The sequence below is a fragment of the Dendropsophus ebraccatus genome, chromosome 2, assembly GCF_027789765.1.
Source record: "Dendropsophus ebraccatus isolate aDenEbr1 chromosome 2, aDenEbr1.pat, whole genome shotgun sequence".
Lineage (NCBI taxonomy): Eukaryota > Metazoa > Chordata > Amphibia > Anura > Hylidae > Dendropsophus > Dendropsophus ebraccatus.
This window is the reverse complement of record NC_091455.1, coordinates 180,801,858-180,820,600: the sequence shown is the minus strand read 5'-3', so window position 1 is coordinate 180,820,600 and position 18,743 is coordinate 180,801,858. Positions and strand designations below refer to the sequence as shown.

The 18,743-nt window shown below is 45.8% G+C and overlaps 1 protein-coding gene across 3 annotated transcripts in view; it reads right to left on the bottom strand.

Annotated features, from left to right (window-relative positions):
* Positions 1-12,895, bottom strand: part of OXSR1 (oxidative stress responsive kinase 1) — a 72,330-nt gene extending 59,435 nt beyond the window's left edge. Inside the window, exons 1-2 of one of the 3 annotated variants that reach the window (XM_069958841.1) lie at positions 12,849-12,867; positions 12,576-12,712 (exon numbers count right to left, since the gene is read on the bottom strand). In XM_069958841.1, coding sequence (XP_069814942.1) covers positions 12,576-12,648 — 73 coding nt within the window. In that variant the 5' untranslated portion in view covers positions 12,649-12,712; positions 12,849-12,867. Of the gene's footprint in view, positions 1-12,575 lie in introns of all 3 variants that reach the window. The other 2 variants (XM_069958840.1, XM_069958839.1) reach the window with 2 other exon arrangements.
* Positions 12,896-18,743: the final 5,848 nt, after the last annotated feature.

Below are 18,743 nucleotides of genomic sequence, written 5' to 3'. Positions count from 1 at the left end.
CCCTCTTCCCTCCCCTTACCCCCCACTCACCCCTTCTTAGTCCACACCCCCCGCTTTTTTTGTGTTTGTGTTGTTTCCCTCTGATGTCTTCTCCTTTTCGCTTTCTTCACCAGCTCTTATGGATGTTCTCTATCCATACTTTATTTTTTGAGTGCTTCTGCGCTCCCAGTTGGGCATGTCCCTGTTACGTATGGCTTGGAGGAAAAAGATAGTGGGACCGGTGGTAGGACGGACCCCGTTCATGCATGTATTCTTTCCTGGGCCGTTCTGTCAATCACACTGTTGATGTATGACTCTAGTCATTGCTATGCCATTGCTCCAATACGCGCGTTTGGGGTGTGCCTACCTCCTCTGTTCTGTTCCAAAAATTTGCTGTAAAATAATAAACAGTATACAACAACAAAAAAGGAAATGGATGGAGCAGAGTCATGTATATGTGTGACACACCCCATTACAGTCTATAGGAAACTTGTAACCAAACTTTTTTTTTTTATAACATAGTAAGTCTAATGCAATAAATGTATTGAATCCATGTCCCTATTCAGTCTCTGGGCCACAGCAAGTACATGGATAAGGAGGAGGGGGGTGTATCTACATATCCTTAGGCCCCGTTCCCACTGAGCAAAGCTAGTGGAATTCCGCGACGGAATTGTCCGCCGCGGAATGCCGTTAGCCTCCCGCTCATAATGGGAGTCTATGGGAGGCGCGCGCTGCTGCTCTGTACGCGCTGAAGAATGAACATGTTCATTCTTCAACGCGGACAGGGCAGGAGCGCGCGCCTCCCATAGACTCCCATTATGAGCGGGAGGCTAACGGCATTCCGCGGCGGACAATTCCGTCGCGGAATTCCGCTAGCTTTGCTCAGTGGGAACGGGGCCTTATAGTGTCACTGTTGTATTTATTTATTTATTTATTTTTGCAGAAATCAATAGTACAGGCAATTTTAGGAAACTTTGTAATTGGGTTTATTAGGCAAATATGCCATTATCTGCATTCAAAAAGCCTTTCCCCAGCCCCCCCCCCCCCTCCTCTCTCTCATTCACTGCTCATTATCATTTACATCAGTCGAGCCCTGTGTAACCTATGGAGAGGGGAGGAGGAAGGAGGGAGATTAGTCAGGCAGCACAGAACAAAGGATTACACAGTGGGACCTGTGTGAAAGCCGGTATTTAGAGGTCAGAGAGGTCAGTGCTGACTTCAAAGGAGATAGCCCGGTGATGTAGCTGTAAATTAACTCTTTGTTGTCCTGTTTTGGTGCCTCATCTCCCTCAACCCCTCCCCTCTCCATAAGAGAACTATAAAGACAGGTGGGGGGGGAGCTTCAGACTGCTTTTTTAAGATAAAAATTCATTTTTCGGCTAATAAACCCAATTACAAAGTTACTTAAAATCGCTTGTACTATTGATCTCTGCCAAAAAAATGTAAACAGTGACACTTTAGTAGTGCACTCTTTCCAGTCTGACACAGTGCTCTCTGCTGCCACTTCTGTCCATATCAGGAACTGTCCAGAGCAGTAGCAAACCTTTCCTACTCTAAGCAGTTCCTGTAGTGTCCCCTTTTACCCATAGATTTCCATTATCAAGCTTAGGCCACAGATACCTGACAGGCACCAATGAACCCCGCTGCCACATGTGAATACACCCAAAGGCTATGGTCATGTATGAGGGATATGCTGCAGATTTTCTGCCAATTTCAATGAACTGGAAAAATCTGCAACAAATTGGCCACATGTGAACGTACCCAAATAGTTATCACAAGCCCCTATGAAGCATCAGAACCCTATTTTATTCTAGCTACAGAACAACATGTGATACAAGTCAGGTCTGCTGACCAGGCTGTGACACCGGGTTCTCTTTCTATTACTGGAGACTAGAGATAAGAGAGTAGTGAAATATTCGACTTTCGAGAATTCGAATCGAATAGGCACCGATATTCGAGTATTCGAACGAATATTCGATCCCATTATAATCTATGGGAAAAAAATTGAGGCACTTGGAAATCCAAATTCGACCACTTGGAGGTCACCAAGTCCCCCATGAAACCTCCCTAAACCATGCCACTGTGACATCAGGGGGAGCATGCCTGGGTGCAACCAACACCCCAAAATCGCAGTATAATGCCACTCTCCGCAGTTGCAAAGGAAAAATATTTGCGAACGCTTTACGAATGTTTACAGCAATGTTCACACATTTCCTTCGTTTTCGTATTTCGTGCGCAGCGTTAAATACATGATTCCAATGTGCGTCCATAGAGCGTCACGTTATTTGCGAGTATCACGCATTACGCTGTACGAACGCTAGGCCACAGCAGAGCAGATATTAGGCAACTGGCACTATAGGTATCACGTGCCTTTTACTGGGCAACTGGCACAATAGGTATCACTTGCCTTTTACTGGGCAACTGGCACAATAGGTATAACGTTTACGTTCTCTTAGTGGGCTAAACCAGGGACACTATAAGTCACTTGTACACACAGAGTACTGGAATGAATACACCTGCTGCTGATGCTGTTATATCATCTATTTCTTAGCACTGAGAAGTGCTTTGGATTCAGAGATGACTTTTTCGCTTGATCTTAGCCCAGAAAAGGACTTTTGGGTTTTCTAGTAAGCCTGTCTAACAAAAACGTTACTAAAACCACTCTCTCCCTGCTCCAAGATCTTACCCTGGCTAGGTTGAAAGCGCATCTGCGGTCGAGAGGCGGAAGTCAATTATTAAATATTCGAGGTCATGTGGTTCAGCTATCCAATGAGGGTAGACGCCGTTTTCCTGCTGCGTGCGTACTCCCAGGGTCCCTCACGGCCTCCTTACATGGTGATTGGATTAAAAAAAGCGCCAACTGCGATGGGAGGGCTTTCGAATGTTTCCCACATATTCGTCACACTACTCAATTGAACTAGAATCTTTTAAATACCGCAATATTCGATCGAATAACATCTCAATCAAATCGTATTCGCTCATCTCTACTGGAGACACAAGGCATGGTAGACCCCATCGCTGTACGCCCTGCACCTCTCGCTTTCTTCTTCCTCCGTGTAAATAATACATAGTACCACGATGTCTGAGCCTTAGCCGTAATGAGATTGTCGGCATCCCGGTCGCGGCTATCAGAAAGAGATCTGAAGAAACGATTCTGAGACTGACAGCTGTGACAATAGCGAGGCGACTGGACTCCTTTATGCTATAGAGAATATAAGAAGGTGGGATATGAAAACACTCTGCAGGGGGCGGCTGGGGAGGAAATTCCAGGGAGCCATTAACCTCTTCCTTGCTGATCTACCGAAACCTATTATTACTGTATAAAATATTTACTTCTTCAGGGAAAATGTCGTAATGGAAGGCGCAACAATGTAATAATAAAGCCATAACAGTGACAGCCGGGCGGGAAGGGCGAGGCGCGTCTTCACACACATCCAGCTTATTATAAATGGTGTCAGTGTCAGAGAGGACGGAGATCAATGTGGAGGAGGGAGAGAGTCAAAGGTGATAGAGACTGGTTCACACAAGGAGGGCGTGAAGAAAGAGCCAGCATGGAGGGCGATAGAATAATACAAGTATAAAACACCAGGGTCCCAATAAATCTCCCGCTGACATTTTATATGCATTGCTTTCATATTGGAGAATGGCTGCCAGCTTAAATATATACGAAGTCATAAGCATTATAATGACGGCACAATACTGCTCCCATCCCGATATAGGGGGGATAGTCTGGTATCATTCCCAAAGACTAAAAGCTAGCTATAAAGACAAAGATGGCTGTCAGATATACGTTCATTCATCCAACCACTATGGGGGACATTTATTAAGTCTGGCATTTTCTGCGCCGGACTTAAAAATGCCCCCGCAGCTCCGGCGCTACGGAGATTTATGTAAAGGCGTACTGCCTCTACATAAATCCCGTGCGCGCCGATGCGCACAGCCGGAAACCTACGCCAGCTGAGGACTGGAGTAGGTTTTCGGCGTAACTTTAACAGAAAAAGATAATGAATCGCGCAGACTATGAGTCATCCAACCACTACGTCTCCTGCTGCCCCCCATACACATGACGTTTATTCATCCAACCACTATGTCTCCTGCTGCCCCCATACACATGACGTTCATTCATCCAACCAACCACTACGTCTCCTGCTGCCCCCCCCATACACATGACATTCATTCATCCAACCACTATGTCTCCTGATGCCCCCCTATAGACATGACATACATTCATCCAACCAACCACTGCGTCTCCTGCTGCCCCCATACACATGAGGTTCATTCATCCAACCACTATGTCTCCTGCTGCCCCCATACACATGAGGTTCATTCATCCAACCACTATGTCTCCTGCTGCCCCCATACACATGAGGTTCATTCATCCAACCAACCACTATGTCTCCTGCTGCCCCCATACACATGAGGTTCATTCATCCAACCACTATGTCTCCTGCTGCCCCCATACACATGACATTCATTTATCCAACCACTATGTCTCCTGCTGCCCCCATACCCGCCGTTTATTCATCCAACCAACCACTACGTCTCCTGCTGCCCCCCATACACATGACATTCATTCATCCAACCACTGCGTCTCCTGCTGCCCCCCATACACACGACGTTCATTCATCCAACCAACCACTATGTCTCCTGCTGCCCCCCATACACATGACGTATATTCATCCAACCAACCACTATGTCTCCTGCTGCCCCCCATACACATGACGTTCATTCATCCAACCAGCCACTATGTCTCCTGCTGCCCCATACACATGACTTTCATTTATCCAACCCCTATGTCTCCTGCTGCCCCCATATACAAGGTTCATTCAACCACTAACCACTATGTCTCCTGCTGTCCCCTATACACAAGGTTCATTCATCCAACCAACCACTATGTCTCCTGTCCCATCCATAACATCATGTTAGTTAATCTGACAGTAATGTCTCCCGATCCCCCCACACATGACATTCATTCAGCCAATGTTGTTCAGCTCCTGATCCCCCATATAAATGTCACCTATCCCTCCTTACTCCCCCTATACATGACAGCTATCCCTCCTTACTCCCCCTATACATGACAGCTTTCCCTCCTGAATCCCCCTACACATGACAGCTATCCCTCCTGAATCCCCTATACATGACAGCTATCCCTCCTGAATCCCCTATACATGACAGCTATCCCTCCTGAATCCCCTATACATGACAGCTATCCCTCCTTACTCCCTCTATACATGACAGCTATCCCTCCTGAATCCCCCTATACATGGCAGCTATCCCTCCTTACTCCCTCTATACATGACAGCTATCCCTCTATACATGACAGCTATCCCTCCTGAATCCCCCTATACATGACAGCTATCCCTCCTGAATCCCACCATACATGACAGCTATCCCTCCTGAATCCCCCTATACATGACAGCTATCCCTCCTGAATCCCCTACACATGACAGCTATCCCTCTATACATGACAGCTATCCCTCCTGAATCCCCCTATACATGACAGCTATCCCTCCTGAATCCCCCTATACATGACAGCTATCCCTCCTGAATCCCCCTATACATGACAGCTATCCCTCCTGAATCCCCTATACATGACAGCTATCCCTCCTGAATCCCCTACACATGACAGCTATCCCTCCTTACTCCCTCTATAAATGACAGCTATCCCTCCTTACTCCCTCTATACATGACAGCTATCCCTCCTTACTCCCTCTATACATGACAGCTATCCCTCCTTACTCCCTCTATACATGACAGCTATCCCTCCTTACTCCCTCTATACATGACAGCTATCCCTCCTTACTCCCTCTATACATGACAGCTATCCCTCCTTACTCCCTCTATACATGACAGCTATCCCTCCTGAATCCCCCCTTCCCAATAAACATGACTATCCCTCCCTTTCCTCCATATACATGCAGACTCGGGCAGTATCCAACATGTCTGATCCTTCTCTCCCCCTAAGGGTTTATTCACATCTTGCCGTTTTTTGCAGCGTTTGCAAAAAGTTAAAAATGAAATGTGACTAAAACATGTGAAGAATCTTACAGATAAAGCAAGCTGCACTGAGCGCTTTCCCTAGCAGCCGGCAGTGTTGTCGTTTGGCTGTTCTCCCTGAGATCAGCAATCTGTTCCTCTTATGGCTCTACTAGGCATTGCTCCCACCTAGCCAGAATCCTGCTCCACACTGATGAGGGGCAACACCCTGAGACAGCTGTATGTGGATGGTTACCTAGCCTTGGTTTACCCCTTGTCATTACATTGACTTATAGGGCCACTTAATATGGTGGATTTGGTGGTTTCCTAACAGGAGCTGCCCCTTGGCTGGGTCCTTCCCGGAGGGATATCTGGCTAGTCCTCTGTTTTGAGACTCTTCAATGAGGCTCCACGGGCTCCTCTTTTGCATATTCATGTTTCCCAGGGGGCAATGCACCTAGGACTTCACTGCATTGAGCGCTTTTACTAGCAGGCGGCAGTGTTGTCGTATGGCTGGTCTCCCTGAGTTCAGCAATCTGTTTCTCTAAATATATATATATATTTATCCCTGGCCCGGATACTGGTGCAGAAGTAAAGCATGGTGACCGCTGCAACGAGAGGAGACCCACAGGGCAAAGGTACAAATATATTAAATAAGTCACTATAAAAATATCAACTCCACAACTAGAACGCCAGGAAGAAGAGGGTGCTCGCTCGCTGAACCATATAAACCTACATAGGAGGACCTTACACAGTACAGCATTAAGAGACAGCCATGAACAGGAGCAGACTGTCTACTAAGAGAGCTGACCGGAAGCTGATTTAGGCTGAAATCACACCGCATTTTTGCAATCTGTTTTTTTTTTTTTCATCCGTTTTATGCCCAAAAAAAGGGATGAAAAACGTGTGCATCCATTTTGATCCGTTTTTCCATTGACTTTCATTATAAAAAAAAAAAAAAGGCATCAGTTATTTTTAGTGTACACAAAAATGTGGTCGGCCATGTTTTTGTGCACACTAAAAATAAAGGATGCGTTTGATCCTTTTTTTATTATAATGGAAGTCAATGCTAAACCAGATCAAAACAGATCCACACATTTGCAGCTGGTTTTATCTATTTTTCGCATAAAATGGATTGCAAAAACGCAGTGTGCACTTATAGCCTCAGTTGACCCTCTTGTGTCAGTGTATCAGGGATGGACTAATCATCTGAGAGAATTCTGTGAAGAATATGCATAGCGGCTCTCAGGACACCTTTTGGGGGTAGCTTTCCCTCCAATATGTGCTCCTTTAAGAAGCCTCAGAACATGACTTAGGAATTAACAAGCCAAGGCAGAAAACGTCTGTAAAAGGAGAAGTGACCCATCTGTGACTTGTTACTCTCTCCTCAATGGGAACACACGTACGCTCTGCTAAAGTGATCATACAGGATATGGGGTGGATGGGACGAGTAACTGTTGGTCACAAAAAGCTTTCAGACAACACCTAGTGATGGTATATAGCCATCTTAAAGGAGTTTTCCAGGATAGATCAATACCAGTTCTGTACGATGCTCCAGCCGGAGTCATGGGTTACTGCAGCTCTGCCACAATCACCTCAATAGGAGCTGCCCTGCAGTAACCTAGTATGGCCACTACACAATGTGTGGCACTGTCTTCTCTATGTGAGAACTGCAGCTCTGGCAAACAGCTGATTAGCAGGGTGCTGGTTGGGCGTCAGCAACCACTAATCCGATGGTGATGACATATTCTGAGGATAGCCCATCAATGAAAAAAAAAGTCCAAAAAACCCTTTAAAAATCCCTTTAAATGTAATGTTTCCTTTTGTGAAGTGCCAGCTTTTAGAATAGCACAGAGAGGCACTTCTATCGGTGCCAGCACACACCTTGACCTACCCTTGCATGGGTGCCAGCTGACACACACAGGTGGCTCTCACCAGGATGGCAGGTCACACTAGGAGTCTGCCTACACAAAGCACATGGATTTGCACACACTGCATTCAACAGTTGCAGATATTTCTGCAACAAACTTTGTGTGTGAACATGGTCCAACTATAGAGTGTAATACATCCTAGTCTGCATGGAGCTGCAGGACCACCAAGACCAGAGTACAGACCCTGTATGGATGGAGCTCCATAAGCAGCTACACACCTGGGATGGGGACCACCAATGTACAGAAGGAAGCTGGGAGAATAGACAGATTTAGTTGCTCATTAACACAGAGAGACGGAGAGGTAGACAGGGAGACTAGATACGTGCTCCCCATCCTCTGCCTCCACAGCTGTTGCTGCAGCTCTAACGGCATGCTGGGAATTGTAGTTTTGCAACAGCTGTGGAAGCAGAGGTTGGGGAACAATGGATAAGACGGATCTGTCATATGTGATGACTCTCGCAGCTATACTGCCTGACAACTCCAACAGCACAGCAGCGTATATCTATATGTACACCCACAGGCTGACAGAACATGCTGGGGACTGCAGTACTGCAACAGCTGGGGGGGGTAGATAGGCGGAATCAGCTGGTCATCATCCTCTGCCTCTCCATCTGTTTCTCATCTACATTCCCAGCATGACCTGACAGCATGATGGGAGTCGTAGTTGTGCAACAGCTGGAGAGCTGATAGCCAAGCGATGGATTAAAAAGATCACACCAGATGACCCTCATCATTACCATAGAGAACTCTAATACCCTGTATGTATCAGCACACTGTATATATATAGAGGTACACTGTATATAGTAGGTAGGGTGCCCCCTGTATATTTAAGCACTCTGTATATAGTAGGTAGGGTGCCCCCGGTATATATAAGTACACTGTATATAGTAGGTAGGATGCCCCCTGTATATATAACCACTCTGTATATAGTAGGTAGGGTGCCCCCTGTATATATATGCCCTCTGTATATAGTAGGTAGGGCCCTCCCCTGTGTATATATAAGCACTCTGTATATAGTAGGTAGGGTGCCCCCTGTATATAAGCACACTATATATAGTAGGTAGGGTGCCCCTGTATATATATATATGCCCTCTGTATATAGTAGGTAGGGTGCCCCTGTATATATAAACACACTGTATATAGTAGGTAGGGCCCTCCCCTGTATATATAGGTACACTGTATATAGTAGGTTGGGTCTCCCCTGTATATATAAGCACACTGTATATAGTAGGTAGGGCCCTCCCCTGTATATATAGGTACACTGTATATAGTAGGTAGGGTCTCCCCTGTATATATAAGCACACTGTATATAGTAGGTAGGGTGCCCCCTTTATATATAGGCACACTGTATATAGTAGGTAGGGTGCCCCCTGTATATATAAGCCCTCTGTATATAGTAGGTAGGGTGCCCCCTGTATATATAAGTACACTGTATATAGTAGGTAAGGTGTCCCCTTTATATATAGGCACACTGTATATAGTAGGTAGGGTGCCCCCTGTATATATAAGCCCTCTGTATATAGTAGGTAGGGTGCCCCCTGTATATATAAGCCCTCTGTATACAGTAGGTAGGGTGCCCCCTGTATATATATATGCCCTCTGTATATAGTAGGTAGGGTGCCCCCTGTATATATAAGTACACTGTATATAGTAGGTAAGGTGCCCCCTGTATATATAAGCCCTCTGTATATAGTAGGTAAGGTGCCCCCTGTATATATATGCCCTCTGTATATAGTAGGTAGGGTGCCCCCTGTATATATAAGCCCTCTGTATATAGTAGGTAGGGTGCCCCCTGTATATATAAGCCCTCTGTATATAGTAGGTAGGGTGCCCCCTGTATATATAAGTACACTGTATATAGTAGGTAGGGTGTCCCCTGTATATATAGGCACACTGTATATAGTAGGTAGGGTGCCCCCTGTATATATAGGAATACTGTATATAGTAGGTAGGGTGCCCCCTGTATATACAATAGTAGGTAGGGTGCCCCCTATATATACAGTAGTAGGGATGGTGCCCCCTGTATATACGGTAGTAGGGATGGTGCCCCCTGTATATATGGTAGTAGGGATGGTGCCCCCTGTATATACGGTAGTAGGGATGGTGCCCCCTGTATATACGGTAGTAGGTAGGGTACCCCCTGTATATACGGTAGTAGGTAGGGTACCCCCTGTATATACGGTAGTAGGTAGGGTGCCCCCTCTGTATATATAGGCACACTGTATAATAGGTAGTGTGACCCACCAGTATATACGGTAGTAGGTAGGGTGCCCCCCTGTATATATAGGCACACTGTATAATAGGTAGTGTGCCCCCCCCAGTATATACGGTAGTAGGTAGGATGCCCCCTCTGTATATATATATATAGGCACACTGTATAATAGGTAGTGTGCCCCCTCTGTATATACGGTAGTAGGTAGGGTGCCCCCCTGTATATATAGGCACACTGTATAATAGGTAGTGTGCCCCCCCAGTATATACGGTAGTAGGTAGGATGCCCCCTCTGTATATATAGGCACACTGTATAATAGGAAGTGTGCCCCCTCTGTATATATAGGCACACTGTATAATAGGTAGTGTGCCCCCTCTGTATATAAGGTAGTAGGTAGGGTACCCCCTGTATATACGGTAGTAGGTAGGATGCCCCCTCTGTAAATATAGTCACACTGTATAATAGGTAGTGTGCCCCCCCTGTATATATAGGCACACTGTACAATAGGTAGTGTGCCCCCTCTGTATATATAGGCACACTGTATAATAGGTAGTGTGCCCCCTCTGTATATACGGTAGTAGGTAGGGTACCCCCTGTATATACGGTAGTAGGTAGGATGCCCCCTCTGTATATATAGACACACTGTATAATAGGTTGTGTGCCCCCTCTGTATATACGGTAGTAGGTAGGGTACCCCCTGTATGTACGGTAGTAGGTAGGGTGCCCACTCTGTATATATAGGCACACTGTATAATAGGTAGTGTGACCCCGCAGTATATACGGTAGTAGGTAGGATGCCCCCTCTGTATATATGGTAGTAGGTAGGGTACCCCCTGTATAATACAGTAGTAGGTAGGATGCCCCCTCTGTATATATAGGCACACTGTATAATAGGTAGTGTGACCCCCCAGTATATACGGTAGTAGGTAGGGTGCCCCCCTGTATATATAGGCACACTGTATAATAGGTAGTGTGCCCCCTCTGTATATACGGTAGTAGGTAGGGTACCCCCTGTATATACGGTAGTAGGTAGGGTACCCCCTGTATATATAGGCACACTGTATAATAGGTAGGGTACCCCTTGTATATATAGGCACACTGTATAATAGGTAGTGTGCCCCCCCTGTATATACGGTAGTAGGTAGTGTGCCCCCTCTGTATATACGGTAGTAGGTAGTGTGCCCCCCTGTATATATAGGCACACTGTATAATAGGTAGGGTGCCCCCCCTGTATATACGGTAGTAGGTAGGGTACCCCCTGTATATATAGGCACACTGTATAATAGGTAGGGTACCCCTTGTATATATAGGCACACTGTATAATAGGTAGGGTGCCCCCCCTGTATATACGGTAGTAGGTAGTGTGCCCCCTCTGTATATACGGTAGTAGGTAGTGTGCCCCCCTGTATATATAGGCACACTGTATAATAGGTAGGGTGCCCCCCCTGTATATACGGTAGTAGGTAGTGTGCCCCCTCTGTATATACGGTAGTAGGTAGTGTGCCCCCCTGTATATATAGGCACACTGTATAATAGGTAGGGTGCCCCCCCTGTATATATACGGTAGTAGGTAGGGTGCCCCCCCTGTATATACGGTAGTAGGTAGTGTGCCCCCTCTGTATATATAGGCACACTGTATAATAGGTAGGGTGCCCTCCCTGTATATACGGTAGTAGGTAGTGTGCCCCCTCTGTATATATAGGCACACTGTATAATAGGTAGTGTGCCCCCTCTGTATATACGGTAGTAGGTAGGGTACCCCCTGTATATACAGTAGTAGGTAGGGTGCCCCCTCTGTATATATAGGCACACTGTATAATAGGTAGTGTGCCCCCTCTGTATATACGGTAGTAGGTAGGGTACCCCCTGTATATACGGTAGTAGGTAGGGTGCCCCCTCTGTATATATAGGCACACTGTATAATAGGTAGGTTGCCCCCTCTGTATATATAGGCACACTGTATAATAGGTAGGTTGCCCCCTCTGTATATACGGTAGTAGGGATGGTGCCCCCTGTATATACGGTAGTAGGTAGGGTACCCCCCAGTATATACGGTAGTAGGTAGGGTACCCCCCAGTATATACGGTAGTAGGTAGTGTGCCCCCTCTGTATATATAGGCACACTGTATAATAGGTAGGGTGCCCCCCTGTATATACGGTAGTAGGTAGTGTGCCCGCTCTGTATATATAGGCACACTGTATAATAGGTAGTGTGCCCCCTGTATAGATGGTGCCCGGTAGGGTGGTGGGCACCGTGGGGCACAGACACCCTCCCCGCCGCCTGTCCATCATACACCGGGAATAACCGTGCAGACATGACAGGTGTTGGCGGCCACCATGGTGCCGTGGCCGGGGAGGACCCATCCGCCGGGCGGGCTGGCAGTGACGCTATGGCACGGTGTAGATGGCACTGATAGGTGGCACCGGGATGAGCAGGCCATGCCGCCCCCGGTAGCCGCACAGCGGCCGCTACTCACCGATCACCTCCTTCAGCTCATAGTCATCCCGGTTGATGGACCATGGCAGGGCGCTGTGGTCCGGCTCTGTCATGGCTCTTGCCTCCGCAGAGGGGGATTATTCCGCGCTGATGACCGGGCTCAGCAGCGATTACTTTCTGTGGATACAGAGGGACAATAATAATCCAAGGGCTCTGTGGAGATGAAGCGGTGACGGTGTTCCCCGGTGGTCGCCGCTCGGTGCTCGCCCCCTCCCCGGTGTCACACTCTCACTTCTTCTTCTGCACTCCTCACATTGCCAAACTTTGCCTTTCCCCTGCCCGGCCTGCCGTGCCCAGGGCCGCATGACGTCACAGCGCGCCGGCGTCCGCCTCACGCCGCCATCTTGAGTGTGGCAGCGCTGACATACTTATTGCTGGAGCTTGTTGTACAGGCAGATCCAATGTAATGTCATTCCCCTTCCTGACCATGCCATATTCCTGTTTTACTACCCAAATAATTTCCTTCATTTAATTTTATTGCTGCTATTATTTTTTATTATCATGTAAAGGCAGATGCTTTGCAGAAGTTGTACTTCTTGGCCCAGTTATGAGGGTCATTACTGGAAAAGGGGTTCTCCAGGGATAAAAAAAAAAAAAAAACATGGCCACTTTCCTCCAGAGACAGCACTGCTCTTGTCTCAGGTGTGGTTTGCAATTAAGCTTCATTCACTTCAATGGAACTAAAGGCCCTATTACATGAAACGATTATCAGCAGTATTCAGCCAATATTAGCTCTAACAGACTATAGTCGTCTTGTGTAATAGAAGACAACGATCAGCCAATATAAACGATGTCAATGTCAGCTGATCGTTGTTTTTAAACATGTTGAAAGACAAACAACTTAGCAAAAAGCTGCTGCCGTCACTCCAAGGAACAGGAATGGCGGCAGCAGACCACCGCCATCTTCTATGGGCTGCCTGGAGATCAACGATAACCCGGGCAGCCCCCCTCAGTTCCCCGCGCCCCTACACCCCAACCCCCACCTCTTACCTGCTTTCTGCCGACGCGTGTAATAGCGCCAGCAGTGAGCCAGGAGCAAGCAAGCGCTTTAGTTGCAAAACCCCTAAAAAACTGGAGACAAGAGCTGTCTCTGAAAGAAAGTGGGCATGTTTTTGCAGCGCCGGATAACCCCTGGGTACTCTGGGGGGGGGGCTTTTTCAGCTATGACCGGGAAGGAGGTGGATGAGGGCAATGACGTCCCCTTACCTCCCCATTTCTAGCGCCATCTCCCGGATCACGTTGCTCCAGTCCTCGCTGCCCGGCCGCTTCCAGGCCTCTGTAGGGGCTTGAGATGTGACGTTTCAAGTCCGCTCAGCCAGTCAGTGGCAGAGGCAGGTTCCCACCACTGACTGGCTGAGCGAACTTGAAACGTCACGTCTCAAGCCCGCGTCAGACACCGGTCAGGGAGCACGGAGCGGCGCGGTCCGGGACACTGCGCTGGAAAAGGGGAGGTAAGGGGACGTCATTGCCCTCATCCAAAGTTTTAACCTACCAGTCTTTATCATGCTTGATAAAGACTGGATAAGTCGAAACGTTGCATTGGTCCTGATGTACCTGGATATGCAACAATAAATCCTTGAACATCACTTCCAGATGCTGTTAGAATTTTTTTTGTAGTAATCCCATTGGGGGACTTTTCCAGGTGATCTCTTGTTGTCTCTTAGCAAACATTGCATTACTGCAGTGCAGTGTAATATGACTGTCAGCATGATATGGCTGTATATAGGCACGTATGTGGCAGACTTGGGGGCCTGCTGCTATGGTAACCCATTGGCATTGGGCATCTAGGCTGTCAAAGGGGTGATGGGCCCTAGAGATTCCTTACATGATGCACTCATGATTTCACCATGGCAGATAAGGCGTTAACCTACCAGAATCTACCTGAGGCTGTGGAAGGGCGGCTGTCATGCCATCCTGTGCAGCTCCTGCGATCCTGCCATGGGAGCCTCATGCGAGACTTTGTTGCCACTCTAAAAAGGTGGTGGCTTAGCGTCCCATTAGTGGCCTCTGTAAAAAGCACATGCAGCTGGTCAGTAAAGGGGTTATGATGCCAGTCCGTGCTGTAGAAAGCCCCAGGAGGAGAGTGTCTGGGTCATAGAAAGGCTATAGCTGAAGGCAGTCAATGAGCTCACTTTCATCCACACTGCTTGTAACAGTTCCGTTGAGAGATCCTATTCATCTCTATGAGAATCATCTGATTCCGGTCATGGGTTGACCCATTTGCAGGGAAAATAGATTATACAGAACTTCCTTAGGGCATCTATGTACCATATGGTGGAACTGAGACCCACAGGGAAGCAACTAAATAGTACAGACCCTCCTTCCTTTGTTTATACTGCCAACATGCTTCCCGTTACAACAATAGTGCCAGAGACATCACACAACAGACACCAATGGTGCTCGATGGACCTCAGTGACACCAATGGTGCCCAATGGACTCCTTTGGCTTAAAGTAGGAGTCTCTCAAGGTTTCTTCATGGTGCACTATTCTTGCTGTAGGATCTAGCAAAACAAGGAGGCCCAGAATAGAGGTCTAATGATACTCAGGACCCTCCCTGGAAGGCATTTTCCACCGAGTGATAACATTACAACTCGAGTCACTGACGTCCCACCCCAGTCACTGACTGACTGAGAGGTCAGTCCATCAGCCGGGTCATGATGTGTCAGCGCCGAAGATCCTAGAGTCCAGCGGGTGTCCTGGGGGCAGTCCTGCCGCTCACTGCAGGCATGTGGAAAGGTACGTTCCTTCTCCTGATCAAATTTTCGCCTGCTGGCTGCCAGATTTTAGAAATGGCCGGACTTTACCTTTAAGGAAAAATATAAGGCTGTACACACTTATCAAAAAAAGCTACATTTTTTTACATGCATGCTCATGCATGTGTGCACAAGCAGCTGTTTTCCCATAGACTTTAATGTAGCACATTATTAGATTAAAAAAAAAATGTGTTTCATAGCTTATGTACTGCCATGTCAAAAGTTTCATAGGTGATAGCTAGCTGATTGACTCCCCACTAATCCTGATAATGAAAGTCAATTGTTCCCTAAATGAATGGAGCGGCAGCGCACATGCTAGGCCAGCGCTTCATTAACTCTCTATAGGGCTTCCTGAGGATCAGGGGTAACTTCTGATCTTGTGATAGCTGCCTTTTCTGGCCACTTTTCCATAAAGCGCACAGCATCTAGTGATCCTATAGACTGCTACTTCCATCTCTGCTGTGGATCTCTGATGAGTGCCCTCCTCGCCTTGTCTGTGAGTTCTGGTGTGCGGCCTCCTGTTGTCAGATTTATATTTGTGACATATTCCTTCCATATTGTTATAATGGATGTAATAGGACTCCATATTCTCTTCAAAGTATATTTTATTTATAGCTCAGCCAGTAACATTCTGAGGTAGATGTTACTTTTTGTTTTCTTTTTTATTTTATTTTGTTTTTAGGAGGCAAAAAAAAAACAAAAAAAAACAACAATTTAACTATTGAGTATTTATTTCTCTGTAAAAAAAATTATGGATTAGAAGTTTCCCAAAGCAGTTTTTTTTTCATATAATAAATAGGAAAGGAATTTCTATTATTTTAAATACATGCTTTGTATTTTAAATCTTTATTTTGAAGAACAAAAAAAGGTACAGCAATAATCTAAGATATCAGTTCAAATAATAAAATGATCAGAATAGAAACAGGTCTAACAAGGTGTAACAACATAATAAACCATAGTGCAAATGACAAGAGTATATGCATGCAAACACGATACATCAGATGCCACCGAACCACCACTCGTCCCCCAAAACATTTACATATTTAAAGAGGAAGCTCCAAGGAACCTCTTAGGTAGGAATGGGGAACCTTTCATCCTCCAGCTGTTGCAAAACTACAATTACCATCATGCCTGGACAGCCAAAGTGAAGGCATGATGAGAATTGTAGTTTTGCAACAGCTGGAGGGCCCAAGGTTACCCATCCCTGTGCCTGAAAGGGGATATACAAATAAAAGGAAAAGAAAATGAAAGAGAAGGAATACCAGGGTATAGAGCCCGGATGAGGAACCTTCATCCCTCCAGCTGTTACAAAACTACAACTTTGGCTGTCCCGGCATGATGGGAATTGCAGTTTTGCAACAGATGGCGGGCCGAAAGTTTCCCATCCCTGGTATAGAGGAAGGGAAGGAGAGAGGGGAAGAAGGAGAAGAAGAGAGAAAAGAGAAAGGGAAAGGAAGAAGAGGATGAGAGGTGGACGACCAGCACACCGGGGGAGGGGGTTCCAGAAAAGCAGGAGACCAAGCTACAATCTGACTCCAGACCAGTGTCTCTAAACTTCACCTCCATTAGGCCATCTAGCCCGGATCTCTCACTAGGGCAGCACACTTTGGCAAGGCCTGAAATGCAAACCAAGCTTGGGTAAATTTACATGCGTTTTTTATTTCTATTTTTTCAAACTTTTTAAACCTTTTTTTTCTACTTATACTTTTAGCCCTTCATTGTAAAATTCACTGCAATACTACTTTTTGCTGTTATAAAACTACAATGCCCATTATGCCTGGACAGCCAAAGCTAAAGCTTTAGCAGCCCGGGCATAATGGGCATTGTAGTTTTGCAACAGCTGGAGGGCCGCAAGTTTGACACCCCTGGTCTTGATGAAGACTCCTTTCTTCTGACCTTGTCTCAGTGATGTTAGCATATAAGTAGATGGGATGTCCAGATGTTGTAGACTTGACAGGATCTAGGGGTCTGTAGATGAAGATGTTTTTTGTCTTCTACCTTCCAGTTCTGGGCCGTGAGATGGATACTGTCAGACGATGCACAGACATTATTATTACAAAGTACTGTACTTCCAAATCCATTGATTTGAAGATACTTTTTTTTTTAACAGAAGTCATTTACAGATCTGTATAAATAAAGTGAGATTTGGATAAACTATCAATAATTTTTGGCCTTGAAGACCCCTTTAAATCATAACAAATGTGAACCAATTTAAGAAACTTTACAAAGTTTTATATTTATTTGTAGAGAACACAAAATAAAACCAACTGTGATTAAAAAGAAAAAAAGAGGGATGACGTTTTAAGCAATGTGATCTGCACAATGCTGAAAAATCTCAGCAGAGAAATTGACATGCATTGTAGACTTAAAGGGCATGTCTCACCTAAATTTTCTTTTACTGATTTGAGTCAGATACTGAAGGCTTTATTCTAATCTGTTTCTCTTTTGTTTCACATTTTGTACATTTTTGTGGGAGCTGCCGTTTTACTTGAGATGTTTTTAACAGCATTTAGTGACATGCTTTACAGCAAACCTCATGGACATAGACGACAATAGATAATAATCTGTCCCCTTAACATAAATGAGAGACATTATTGAGTGTACTCTGTGATCTCTAAAGAGGTCATTCCACAGGGAGCTCCTATTGTCTCCTCTATCTACTGATGTAGATGATAGATAGATAGATAGATAGATAGATAGATAGATAGAGAAATTCCACAGCACTTCACTTGGATAAAGGTGAAAACGTGAGATTTATTGCAAAAACATAACACAGCAATCCATGTGGCGTCACATGGATTGCTGTGTTATGTTTTTGGTCAGTGGTGACCAAGACTCATCTTCTGGCACCCATCCATTTCATTGTGCTGCTTCTTTTCCTTTACAAGATAGATAGATACATTTTCTTTAAATATGAAATAGACAAGGGGTATTCCCATCACCTAAAACAGTGGCACTTTATGAGGGGCTGGCTGCAGTTTACTGCATAGGTGGTCAATAGCACTGCTGGGGAAAGCAATGACATTCTCAGGATTGGTAGTGGTCTTAGAAGTCCGACCCCTACCAGATATAAATGCATTTCTTAATGATAGTAGTAACCTTTTAAACATAGTATTCAATTGTGTTTTATCCAGGGATGTAGCTAAGAATTATGGGGATGAATGTGACTCAAACATATTAGAGTCCGCTCGCTCAGCATTTGAATACCGGTCACTGACAAAGTTGGGTGCTGCATGCTCGAGTGGTGTTTTTTTCCCCCAGATTTAGGGAGGAAAGGAACTATTAAAACAGGATGCAACAAAGTATCTATCCTGTTGCTTCATTATGTCATTTGCTTCTGTTTTAGAAAGTCTGTAATTATTTTGATCATGTCATTAAACGGCACAGAAGAAAA